Below are 13,896 nucleotides of genomic sequence, written 5' to 3' on the forward strand. Positions count from 1 at the left end.
TGATACATTTATCATCACAAAAATCAATCCATGTTGCAGGAACTTGTATGAAGAAGTAATTTGTGGAATTAGACAATGAATGTTATGAAAACGTATTTTACAATCCTATTTTGAAAATTTTGATGTGTATAATTCAGCCTCTAATAAACTTGATACATTTATCATCACAAAAATCAATCCATGTTGCAGGAACTTGGATGAAGAAGTAATTTGTGGAATTAGACGATGAATGTTGTGAAAACGTATTTTACAATCCTATTTTGAAAATTTAGATGTGTATAATTCAGAGTAGAACGTGTAAACTTCTTTTTCTATCCTCTTGGAATCCTTGCATTCTTTGCCATCCACCAGAAGACCAGTGAGTTTCTTTGTTGTCGGATTCAATCAATTTTGCCCTTGATCTCACAAAAGCTTCCTGTGACTTATTCAGATAGAGACGGTCCAACTTACTTTGTACTGCCATAATTCTACATTTGTCTTCCGAAGTTAAATTAATCTTGCTACGAACAAAATATAACTCTTGCAGTAGTTTTTTCTCTTCCTTTTGTTTTTAAGTGTCATAATCATACCGAATATTATACTTGTTTTTCTAATCCTGAATTTCAGAAATTCCCATTTATTATTAGGACCAATAGGTGTGTTATCATGTTCTATTTCAGCAATGAAATGTTTCATCTTGCTACACACACTGGTTATCTTCTCTCTTTATTTCAGTGTGTGAATTAGTGTCTGTTCCTACTTAGACCTGACAGTGGTTGCAGCCAGAAAATGTCTGCAAGGACGACAGCCAAGTATGTGGAGGAAAAGGACCGCAGTCATCAACAACTGGAAGCTCTTTGGCTCCAGCCTCATGTTGTGTTGCGCAGAGCAGGTTAGTATACGTCTATTTTCTATTATGAATCCTCTTCCAGTGTTTATTTTTAGTAGAATTCTTTCGAAATCATGTGTGGTAGCCAGATTGAAGAAGTCCTTGTAAAGGTTTTGCCAGTTTCTCTTCAACTGTAACTTTCATTGTTAATATACATTGGTATAATGTGTGTTTCTCTTCATTTGCAGAAGCGATTCCTCCTAAGCTGCTGGAGCCAGGGCTCACTTGCATTAAAGAAGAAGATGTGGGCAAAGAGATCCATCACATGAATAAACAAATGGAGCAGACATTTCTATGCTCCATAAAAGAGGAGAAAGAGCCGGAGTGGCCTTGTATTAAAGAGGAGGGAGAAAACTCCTGTGACATTAGAAATGAGGAGGAGGAAGATACCTGCAAGATGCCATTGACTGGTGTTCCTGTAAAGAGTTTAGATGAGAGTCAACATGAGGTGAGCAAAAGGGCGGAGCCTCCAAGCTGCAGCTCAAGTCAACAAATGACCAGAGAAGGTGATGGAGACCACTGTGGGGGGTCACAGGCAGCTCCACCATCAGATAGTGATGACTTGCCGTCACTTGCTCCTGCTGCTGATGAGGAGTCTCAAAACAAACACAACCAATGTTCTCAGTGTGGGAAATATTTTGCTAATTACAGTGTTTTGAAACAACACATGAGAATGCACACAAAAAAGAAAAACTTTTCCTGCTCAGTTTGTGGCCAAGAATCCTCTCAGAGGGGACAATTAAAAACGCACACAATATTCCACACTGGCGAGAAACCTTTTTCATGCTCAGTTTGTGGCAAAGAATTTAGTCATAAGGCAGTTTTAAAAACGCACACAAGAATCCACACTGGCGAGAAACCTTTTTCATGCTCACTTTGTGGCCAAAAATTCAGTCTCAAGCAACCCTTACAAATACATATAAGAACCCACACTGGTGAGAAACCTTTTTCATGCTCAGATTGTGGCCAGAAATTCTCTTGTAAACCAGTTTTAAAAATTCACACAAGAATCCACACTGGCGAGAAACCATTTTCATGCTCAGATTGTGGTCAGAAATTCTCTCATCGTGGAATTCTAACAAGTCATATAAGAGGCCACACTGGCGAGAAACCTTTTTCTTGCTCAGTTTGTGGCCAAAATTTCTCACAGAAGAGACTTTTAGAAAGGCACACGAGAACTCACACTGGTGAGAAACCATTTTCCTGCTCAGAGTGTGGCAAAAGATTTCGTCGTGAGGGACGTCTAACACGTCATAGAAGAATCCACACTGGCGAGAAACCTTTTTCATGCTCAGTTTGTGGCCAAAAATTCACTCAGAGGCCAGCTTTATATTCACACACAAGAATTCACACTGGTGAAAAACCTTTTTCATGCTCTGTTTGTGGCAAATTATTTTCAGTGAAGAAATCCTTAACAGACCACTCAAGAACTCACACTGGTGAGAAATCTTTTTCCTGCTCTGTTTGTGGCAAATTATTTCCATTGAAGAAATCCTTAACATACCACTCAAGAACTCACACTGGTGAGAAACCTTTTTCCTGCTCTGTTTGTGGCCAAAGATTTGGTCATAAGAAAACCTTAACAGTTCATACAAGAATCCACACTGGTGAGAAACCTTTTTCCTGCTCAGTTTGTGGCCAAAAATTCTCAAGAAGGGAACAGTTCAAAACGCACACAAGAATCCACACTGGTGAGTAAACATTTTCTTGCTGAGTTTGTGGCCAGACATTCGATTGTAAGAGACCCTTAAAAAGTCATACGAGAATCCACACTGGCAAGAACGCTGTTGCCTGCTCAGTCACTTGCCAAAGAGTCTCTATTGAAAATTCTGAGTCTGTTGGGGAGATGGGCCGTGAAGTTTTCACCTTCTATTTGAGCAGACTTCATGTGTTTTTGCATCAATGATAATTCTATGTACCTTTTGTTTGGAATGCTGAACTCCTTTTCTTTACCACAGTTCGTATTTTGGGTGTAATGAATTTAAAATATCGTATTTTTCGGACTATAAGTCGCACCGTAGAATAAGTCGCACCAGCCATGAAATGCACAATAAAGGGAAAAAAACCTCACCGGAGTATAAATCACAATTTTGGGGGAAATTTGACAAATTCCAACACCAAGAACAGACATGAACCAGCTACAACAGGCTAAATGAGCTCAGTGGCCTAGTGGTAGAATGTCCACCCTGAGACCGGAAGGTTGTGGGTTCAAACCCCCATTTCCTCCCTGCTTGGCACTCAGCATTAAGGGTTGGAATTGGTGGGTTAGATCACCAAAATGATTTCCGAGCGCGGCACCTTGCTGCTCACTGCTCCCCTCTCCCCCAGGGGATGGATCAGAATCACACGGCGATGGGATAAATGCAGAGAACAAAATTCACCACACCCTGATGTGTATATAACTATATTGTAGCGTTACCAAAGTACCAGGCAAGACGTGGGTTTGGTAACCGGCTCTTTATATACGAAAACAAGAACTCAAGGAGTAAAAACTATCGCGTCCACCCTGCTGCCTTCACAGCCTCCCTAGACAATGTGAAACTACTGAACTGTAACGATAAATATATATACAAGTTGCTATACGGAATAAAATATGAATAAAATAACTATAACATAAATATGTGTCAAACCTGTGTCACTACAAATAATTAAATCCTTCAAACTTTCGCCAATGGTAAATTTATCAAAGCAGGCCTAAAGCGCTCTCATCCGGTTTGCTCTGAAAAAAACATGTGAAGTGAATCTCCTTCACAATGACCGTAATGATGGTGTGAATGTGTGTGAGTGACAAAAATAAAATGTGTTAAAAATTTCAAATATACTGTAAGTCGCTCCCGATTGTAAGTCGCACCCCCACCCATACTATGAAAAAAGGTGTGACTTGTACTCCGAAAAATATGTTAATAGTTAACCGCCCTCGAGATGGTAATAGTATTGTATTTTTCATTATACTTGGCGTTTATTTTGTTTTTAGTTGTGGTTTTTAACTGTAATTAGTTTTTATTCATATTCAGGACAAGTTGCTTTGTTTTTAAGAGTGTTTAGAGTTTTGTTTTGTTCAGCTTTTAATGTTCATGTTAAGGATTTTGCCTCCATATTTGTCAAGACTGGTTAAGAAGAAAAATCAGAAGCAAGCAAGACACTTTTTTTTCTTTCTTGCGCTTGTGTGGCGATTCAGCCCTGCTCTCGGCACCGGAAAAAGCTAACCAATCAAAAAGGGGCATGACACACCATATCTGAAGCGAAATGAAACAACTAGCGGGAGAAATAGAAAGTTGAGCAGCGCAATGATTTAAACCCCCCTCTCAAAAAGTGAGGCCAATTCTTTTCATTTTGCAGTGAAAATAGATGAAGCAATTTGTGTCGAAATGCTGAATGACAAAATATGAAAGCATGTGGAATGCCTTGGAATCATGAAATTAAATGAGTGAATTGTACGGTATGACATTGAACAATATGGAATAATGTGAAGTATTGAATCATATGGAATTATGTAGAATAATATTAAACGATGACAAATGATGACACTTGTCATGTGATACATCTTAAGAAATGGAGATCCATGAGATTTGAGTAATTCCCAACATTTTACGACACAAGTAAGGTAAATATGAAAAACACCATATCATTTGTTTGTTTGATACCACGGCATTAACCTCAAAATAATCAAACAGATCAAATACACAAATGCTATCCCTAATCCTAATCAACGAAGGCTTTGGCCCCCAGTGTGCATATGAAACCTTACAAGCTTAACTTTTTTGTGAAGCACATGGATGGAAAACTTCAAGGCTTCATCTGGCATCAACGATGCACAATTGGCTCAAAGCTTTCTGGCTAGTACAGGAACATCAAGACAGGGACAAACAGACTTAAAACTTATTTCCAAGAGCCATATCTTGTCTCAACTCAAACATGCATCATTTTGTAGTGGCGGGGTCTTTTGTATTTTTTTTATTTTTTATGGGGAGGGCAGGGGGGGTCATCTGTGTCATGTTATGACACAAATGACATGGTGTCTGCATAGCAATTGCATTTATTGGCCCTAAAAAAAAACACATAAACAATTACAAAAAGTTCAAAAACATATTTATACTTACTAGTTTTATAGTGGTACACAAGCAAAAAAACAACAAAAGAAATACAGCCATCGATGCAGCATTTGAAGAATGAAAAAAAGGCTCCTCTTCAGTCTTCCTCTTGCGGGCTGTGTTGGCACCTGTATTTGCCACAGACACGTAAGTGCCTGCTATATGCATGTCAAGCACTCAGCTTCATAAGGATTACGACCCTGGCGAAAGCACTTGAATTTGCTGCTGCTGATGAGTCTCAAAACAAACACAACCAATGTTCTCAGTGTTGAAAATGTTTTGCTCATAACAGTCTTGAAACGACCCATGAGAATGCCCGCAAAAAAAAAACCTCCTGCTCAGTTTGTGGCCAAAAATTCTCTCAGAGAAGACAATTAAAAATGCACACAAGAATCCACACTGGCAAGAAACCTTTTTCGTGCTCAGTTTGTGGCAAAAAAATTGTCGTAAGTCAGTTTTAAAAAATCACACAAGACTCCACACTGGCAAGAAACCTTTTTCATGCTCAGTTTGTGGCCAAAAATTCTCTTCATAGAGGATATCTAACACTTCATATAAGAATCAGCACTGTTGAGAAACCTTTTTCATGCTCAGTTTGTGGCCAAAAATTCTCTCAGAGGGCACATTTAAATACGCACACAAGAATCCACACTGGTGAAAACCCTTTTTCGTGCTCAGTTTGTGGCAAAAAAGTTAGACATAGGGCAGTTTTAAAAACGCACACAAGAATCCACGCTGGCGAGAAACCTTTTTCATGCTCTGTTGGTGGCCAAATATTTTCAGTGAAGAAATCCTGAACAGACCACTCAAGAACTCAGACTGGTGAGAAACCTTTTTCCTACTCAGTTTGTGGCCAAAGATTCGGTCGTAAGGATATTATAACACTTCATACAAGAACCCACACTGGTGAAAACCCTTTTTCCTACTCAGTTTATGGCCAAACATTCTCAAGAAGGGAACAGTTCAAAATGCACACAAGAATTCACACTGGTGAGAAATAAAATTCCTGCTCAGTTTGTGGCCAAAGATTCGGCCGTAAGGATATTCTAACACTTCATACAAGAACCCACACTGGTGAGAAACTTTTTTCCTGCTCAGTTTGTGGCCAAAAATTCTCAAGCAGGGAACAGTTCCAAACGCACTCAAGAACTCACACTGGTGAGAAACCCTTTTCCTGCTCAGTTTGTGGCCATAGATTCGGTCGTAAGGATATTCTAACACTTCATACAAGAACCCACACTGGTGAGAAACCTTTTTCCTGCTCAGTTTGTGGCCAAAAATTCTCAAGAAGGGAACAGTTCAAAACACACTCAAGAACTCACACTGGTGAGAAACCCTTTTCCTGCTGAGTTTGTGGCCAGAAATTCGATTGTAAGAGACCCTTAAAAAGTCATACGAGAATCCACACTGGCGAGAATGCTGTTGCCTGCTCAGTCACTTGCCAAAGAGTCTCTATTGAGAATTCCGAGTGTGTTGGGGAGATGGGCAATGATCCGTGAAGTTTTCACCTTCTATTTAAGCAGACTTCATGAGTTTTTGCATCAATGATAATTCTATTCCATGTACCTTTTGATTGGGATGCTGAACTCCTCTTCTTTACCACAGTTCGTATTTTGGTCATGATGAATTTGAAGTAATAGTTAACCTCCCTCGGGATGATAATAGTTTTGTAACCATTTTCTCCGGGCACTGCGGTTTCCTCCCACATCCCAAAAACATGCTTGGTAGGCCGGTTGAGCACTCCAAATTGTCCCTAGGTGTGAGTGCGAATGGTTGTTTGTCTCTGTGCGCCCTGCGATTGGCTGGCAACCGGTTCAGGGTGTCCCCCACCTACTGCCCAATGACGGCTGGGATAGGCTCCAGCACGCCCGTGACCCCCGTGGGGACTAAGCGGTTCAGAAAATGGTTGGATGGGTTTCATAACCAATTAGTTTTCATTTATATTCAGGACAAGTTGCTTAGTAATTATTTGTGTTTAGGGTCTTGTTCTGTTCAACCTTTCATGTTATTATTATTCATGTTCATATTTCATGTTATTCTTTGTCCATATGTCCATTATTTGTTTTTTAAGTTATTATTACCATCCCTTTCTAATTACACAGATTTTAATTCTACTTCAAATATTAGGCTAACTGATTGATTAGATATATTTTTATAAAATGTTTCTTTAATTTTAACTTGAAATCTGAGGGGGACACCTTATAAGTTTCTACCTTGCGTTTCTAGTCTTTATTGTGCACGACTATTTTCTTTGAATTATTTTTTTTTTCTTCACGTGATATTTGTGTTAGTTTGTGTGTGCTAATAATAAAAAAATAAAAATAAAAAAAAAGTTCATGTTAAGGTTTTTGCCCTCATGTTTGTCAGGACTGGTTAAGAAGGAAAAATAAAAGGCAAACAATACACTATTTTTTTTTCTTGCGTCTGTGTGGCAATTCAGTCCTGCTCTCTGTACCAGAAAAAGCTAACCAATCAAAAAAGGGGCATATATATATATATATATATATATATATATATATATATATATATATATATATATATATATATATATATATATATATATATATATATATATACACATACATATTTTAACACCTCATAATTTTTCAATACTTTATATTTTTGTTTTATTATTGTTGTATATTGCACTGTTTGGGCAGCTCCTATCTCGATGACAAAAGGCATTGTGATTCTGATCACACAACACGCACGACAAACGCACACTAGGATGCAAGTGACCAGATTGGGGTTTCTGAAAAAGAAGACGCCTTTGGGGGGGATGTGGTCATTTTCAGTGGGCGGGGTCATTATGTTGTTGTTTTTTAGGGGGGGAGAGGGTAATTTCTGTTACAGATGACATGGTGTCTGCATAGCAATTGCATTTATGGTCCCCCCCAACCCCCCGCAAAAAAACAACATATATTTACAATAACAAAAAGTTCAAAAACATATTTACACTAGCTAGTTTTATAGTGGTACACTAAGTAAAAAAAGTCAAAAGAAATACTGCCATCGGTGCAGCATTTGAAGAAAAGGGCTCCTATTGAGTTCTCTTGTGGGCTGCGTTGGGATTGAGCCTTAATATAATCGTGGAGAAATGCAGGGTTCCAATTGGACACATAGGAGAAGGTGGGAGGATCTTGTCTGGCTTCATCATTTGATTTAGCCCAGGGGTCAAACAGTTGCTGGTTGAAGTGGAAGAAGAGAACCAAACAGGTAACAAAGACCAGCGAAGACAGTCACATGCTATATCCACAACGCACTTTGGCACCGGAATACACGATGGAGATGCTGTGCTGGTGGCCTCAGTGGACGCTCTCACTTCTTGGGCTTAGTAGCTTGTGCTGGAGCACCTCAGAAGATTTCTCCACCTTGCTTGATTACGAAGGAGACTCTGGTTCCGGGATGCTGCACACAGGTAAGAGAAGCCTCCATACATAGATAAGCCTCCATACTAGCAATCAAATTATTCACTCATTTAAAATGCATTGCAATTAACGAGTCCTAAAATGGCATAAAAAGTTTCAAAGTATTAAAAAAAATTGAATAATTATTGATTGAAAGCCACTTTATTTCTTCACTACATTCAAAGGACCTATGCAACAAGCAGCAAAGTTTTATTGTCCCAAATTGCCCTTGCTGTACTTTTGGAGTAATTTATCAATATGATGCGTGGTTATGTGTGCTCAGTTCTGTGCACAACCATGTGCACTTAAATTATGATTTAAAGTCTTGTATCGTGTCTGTTATGCATTGAAGGTGGGTGAAATTGTGGGGGTTGGGCTATAAATTTTCAAGTGCAAATATACCAGAATCCTTTGTTATGTAACACATTTCTTATTTGTAAAACCACATTCCTGATATCTTTGTTGACACACTTCTGTTTGACTGTCAACTTTGCCGGCTGATGCGCCACTAAAAAGCTGAGGTGTTAGGGTTAGCTGATGGTGCTTTTTACGTGTTCTCCATAATTTGCACATAAATTCTTTTAAAATCAGATAATTTGATTTTCAGGATTTTTTTTCATTTTCTCTCTCATAGTTGAAGTGTGCCTCTGATTTTAATTACAGGCATCTCTCATCTTGTAAGTGGGAGACTTGCGCAATTGGTGGGTGACTAATTACCTATTTGTCCCTCTGTATATCTACTTATATATATATATATATATATATATATATATATATATATATATATATATATATATATATATATATATATATATATATATATATATATATATATATATATATATATATATATATATAATTTGAATGTGCCATATAGACTAAGTTAAACACAACATCCCGGCGGCTTGACTCTCTCAGCAGCGTTTGTTTTCTCGGAATTGTTGATAGAGTGACAGAAGTGCACACGCTGTTGCGTTTACATTGTGTTGAACTTCTCTAATCCTTTCATGACCTGCTGAAATTGATCTCAGATTGGCACTGTGCCAGGCGCCTGAGTGAGTTACGTCTGAATTCCTCAGCAACACAGTGTTTGTTTTGCTGCTTGGTTTGCAGCACATTTCATTTTTTGCGTAATCTTTCTGTTATATGGCAGAGGGAAATGCATCTTGTCCTCTATAGAACTTCAACTTCTTAAGTGTGACTGTATTTTGATTTTGTCATACCGAGTAATATGACCTCTATGATCTGTTTTATCATGTTCCAGATATATCTGACCAATGTTGAGAGCTACTGTTTTTCCTGTCAAAAATCCCAAAAATTATTAAATAAATAGAGTTCTTCAAGATGCCTAGCAGACAGCATATATATTTGATTGTCGCCTAATTTTTCCTATAAATTACATTTAGCCCATTCGCCTCACAGGGCTCGATTTGGGAAAAGGAAAGAAAAAATCTTTATCAGTGACGGGAAGACTAATGGTTTCGGAGAAAGCAAGAATCTCAAGCTTGTGTGAAAGATAGAAGAGATTAGGTGATGCCTCGGGCCTGCATGGCTTTTTCCTCGACAGGCTCACTCATCTTGTACTGTAACTCATAATGACACAGCAGCATGAATTTGGGGATTTTGTATGCCAGTTGAATGAAAGATGCAACCATAATGATGATAATACTTAATGAAAAATAATAATAAAACGAGAAGAAAATAAATCAGTAATCTAACACAAAACTGTATTTTTCATTCTGGGTTGTTAAATGTAATTATAACTATTCATGTGTGAACCCTTGAAGCAAAATTCCATTGCAAGTTATATAGCTTAAACATCGTGCTGTCAAAGCAGCACGAACATAACCCGGCTCCAATCTTTCATTCTGTCTGAAATGAATCCGTGGAGTTTCTCAACCATTTCTAAGGTCTCATCTAGATCCTAAACAGATGTGGCTTGACTAATAGTTATTTCAGTGCAACTTTGTTTTCATTTTGTTACATTTTCAAGGAGTGATACTGAGGGTTAAATGTTAATATACATAGATGTGCTTCTCACAATCTGAAAGTTCATACCGTACCCTGTGAACTTTTTTTTTTACTGGATATCAAAAACACTCATGGGATAATTCAAGATTGGTGGATATATCATGAACTTTATCAGCCAGATGCATTGCAACTCTAGCCAATGACAACACTTTTGTCATTGTTGGCAAATCACTGGATGAGCTAACACAGAAAAATTACATGCTTTAATTTTTTTTATGAAAGGCTGTAGCCTTTCATGGACACCACAAGTGATGATAGTTTTTAATATTTAAATAATTAGGTTACATGATTCCTATAATGTGTCTTGACAGACATTGCAGACATTTAGCATGAAATTTGTTAAACAATAAACGCACTCACACACGCACGCACACACACGCACACACACGCACGCACGCACGCCCGCACGCACACACGTGTATTCAAGGATAAATGTTTGATTTTTGTATTAAAACACATTTTGACTTGTCTAGTCAGTCTATAAAGAAACTTTTTGACTCCTAATAATATTAGATGACATCAAAATGAAAGGCATTAAGCCAAAGTAGATCAAAAACCCAGTGACACACAATTCTCCTCAGGCAGTTTATGATGTCATTGCCAGGATAATGCCAGCTGTAAGCCGGGGCATCTGCATCCAATGAAATGAAAAAATGCTGTTTCTTGGTGAACCACAGATCCATGATCTGCTGCCCATTAACTCATAATATGCACCAGTGACGTGCGGTCAGAGGAGGCGAGGGAGGCCGTGTCTCCCCTGCCATCATGAAAAGGGGAAAAAACAAATTCAATTGTTTTTATTAGCGTCATTTTCCTTTTAATTTCGGTAGTTTTGTCATTTTGAACCAAAATCGCAGAATTTTTATAGTTATTTTAAAAGCGAAGACGATTCGCTCGGAGGAGTCAACTTCCTGCCTTGCCTCCTCTGAGGATTGCATAATCACACGGCTGCGATTGCTGACAGGCTACGCAGTTAGACTAAACTGCTGACTGTCTCTATGTCGCTGTTTAAGTCTTCAAACACTGTGGCTATATTAACTAATTTCCGTAGTTACGCTGATGTATATAAGTATCTAGTGTTTTTTGTCGTCTGTCTGTAACGTGGTGTTTCTTTTCAAAGGTGTCAAACTCAAGGCTTGGGGGCCAGATATGGCCCACCACATCATTTTATGTGGCCTGCGGAGACAAATTGTGAATCAAATTTGTGCGTCATTACTAGAATTGCAAATTGTCTTCACTTTTAATAATATCTGTTTTTTTTTTTTATATTTGACCAGTTTTTACTCGTCTGATTTGAAAACGAGTTATTTGTCAGTTTGTTTTGTAGCTTTTACTGTATATAATATGAGGTGCTCATACATCTATTTGGCTTGACAGTCATAATGGTCCTCCGAAAGAAGCTATGACTACAATGCGGCCCGCGAAAAAAACCAGTTTGACACCCCTGTGTTATTGTCAACACGTGACATTTAGCCTGAAGAAACATAATACAAGCCTGCATTGCAGGGTCATATTATCACTGGTTGGTTTCAGTTGTTCAGTGTGCCGGTTTGTCCTGAGTATTTTGCAGTTAACATGACTTACAACCAGTCTGAAAATACAAGAGTGTCATGGAAAAGCAATTTCAAAGTGAGCTCTCATGTGCACGTCATCATTTGGTGTTGAATACATGGGTCTGCAAATGCAATACTACTGCAGCATTAATTGGCAGGATGGGATTTCCCCTCCTTCCGTAGTGTAGTTAATGTTCAACCCCTTCCGATTCCATGTTTTTTCTGTACCGGAACTAGCTCTAGGAAGTAGCCACAAGGTGGCACAAATCCCCTGCAGACTCGTTAAATTTGCAGCCTCCTGCATGCAGGGCTGCTGCTTTGTAAAGTTAATTAATTAATTTATTTTTTTGTGACAGGCTCCAGTGTTCTTAAACAGTACTTTGAATGGATTGCATTGATAGTAACAAGAGAAAAGAATATATGACAGGAAGCAATGTTGTCTCTGTTTGGCGTTCCAGAAAATTTTCAATGAGCTGAATTGAGTTGTTGTCTCTTGTAGCCTCAGGTTTTGCCTCCTTGACATAATTGAAAGAAACAACAGACGGAAAGGATAAGCAGAAATCTGCAGTACAAAAAGAAGTTTCTTCCTTCATCCTATCGGGTGTCTACTTAAAATACAGAACTTCTATCTTTGACACTGGATATAGAGTATATACGTATTATAGACCATTCGTCCAATATCGATTTAATGCCTAATTTCATTTGCTGCCTTTACTTAAGTGCAGAACGATTTGTGACACATTCCTGATTATCACCCTGTTCAGTGCTCTGTTGAACATAACAACCACTTATGCAGGCACTCAAATTGCATATGAACTACAGTTACAGTGTAAGTGTCAACACAAGGTGGCGACAATATGAAATTAACATTCTGATTAAATGTTTGCTGTACTTTAAATCTACACTGGGTGTTGTTTTGACGGTCTTTCTTTGTGCTGCTTGTGAATATGCATTTATGCCCTTATACCATCTCAACTGAGGCGGAACATATCTAATCAAATTGTAACCCCATTGAATCGAACCAAACTGAATCGCTCCGACAAGACATGTATGCATGTCAGATTGTTTCAGTAAATGCATATCAATCAAAATCATGACAGGACCACCCTTCTCTAGTTTGTGGATTGAAGTACGTTACTGGAAACAAATGATGAACATTTCTCCCCGGTGGACACTTACCTTTTGTGCTGTTGCAGATGAGTGCATGTTGAAGGCTTCTGAGACAGATGTTTATCACTTCTGGTACCAAGTGAACTATGGGGCCTTGTTATAAATACAGCTGTGATATGCATTCACTGCATTTGCTGTGCTTCCTCCAGCCCTCCACTGGACTATTAGACCTGTTAATAGCCATGTTATCATAGATTTTATGTAATTCTCTCAAAGGGACACACACAAACAGAAGGTTTATCAATTCCATGCCGACATGGGGAATCTGTGTGTTGTTCATCATGCACTCCTTTGGTAACTTTCAGTTTAGCTAGAGTTAGCTCATCACTCAAAGCATACATATTTTCCTATACTCATTCATTTCTTTCATTAGTGATCTGGTGATACTTGGTCGGGATGCTGATATTTTTTCATCAGAGCAGGTGGAAGGCTTTAATGACCTTCCCATTTGAGTTTCCTCCATTTACACAAGTAGGGTCGGGTAGCTTTGTCATAAAGCTGCTCTATCTGTCACTCCATCATCCTGCATATTCAGTAAAAAGAACTTGCCGCTGTACGATGTGGAAGATAATTGTAATGTCTGGCCGAGAGCTGTTGGACACATTGTGACGAACTGAAACAAACCGCTCAGACAGTCACTCATCCAGACATAAATTTTGTGTTTCATTAAATTCACACTTTTCTTTTAATACTAAATTGTGTTCTTTAAAACTTAAAATTGATATCGATCGATCGGTCTGTCGGTCAGTCAGTCTGTCGGTCTGTCGGTCTGTCGG

At 38.5% G+C, this 13,896-nt stretch overlaps 1 protein-coding gene across 1 annotated transcript; it reads left to right on the forward strand.

Annotated features, from left to right (window-relative positions):
* The first annotated feature begins 768 nt into the window (after nucleotides 1-768).
* On the forward strand, nucleotides 769-2,567 carry LOC147047846 (uncharacterized). Its single transcript, XM_085925591.1, has 2 exons — nucleotides 769-871; nucleotides 1,057-2,567. The coding sequence occupies exons 1-2, from the start codon at nucleotides 769-771 to the stop codon at nucleotides 2,565-2,567; spliced, it is 1,614 nt and encodes a 537-aa protein (XP_085781717.1).
* The last annotated feature ends 11,329 nt before the right edge of the window (nucleotides 2,568-13,896 follow it).

The sequence above is a fragment of the Syngnathus leptorhynchus genome, chromosome 12 (genome assembly GCF_054491065.1).
Source record: "Syngnathus leptorhynchus isolate UIUO chromosome 12, UIUO_Slep, whole genome shotgun sequence".
In the NCBI taxonomy this organism is placed as follows: Eukaryota; Metazoa; Chordata; class Actinopteri; order Syngnathiformes; family Syngnathidae; genus Syngnathus; species Syngnathus leptorhynchus.

Coding starts and splice junctions, on each gene's coding strand:
- LOC147047846 (XM_085925591.1), top strand. CDS start 769: ATGTCTGCAAGGACGACAGCCAAGTATGTGGAGGAAAAGGACCGCAGT. Junction 872..1,056: donor TGTTGTGTTGCGCAGAGCAG/GTTAGTATACGT, acceptor CTTCATTTGCAG/AAGCGATTCCTCCTAAGCTG.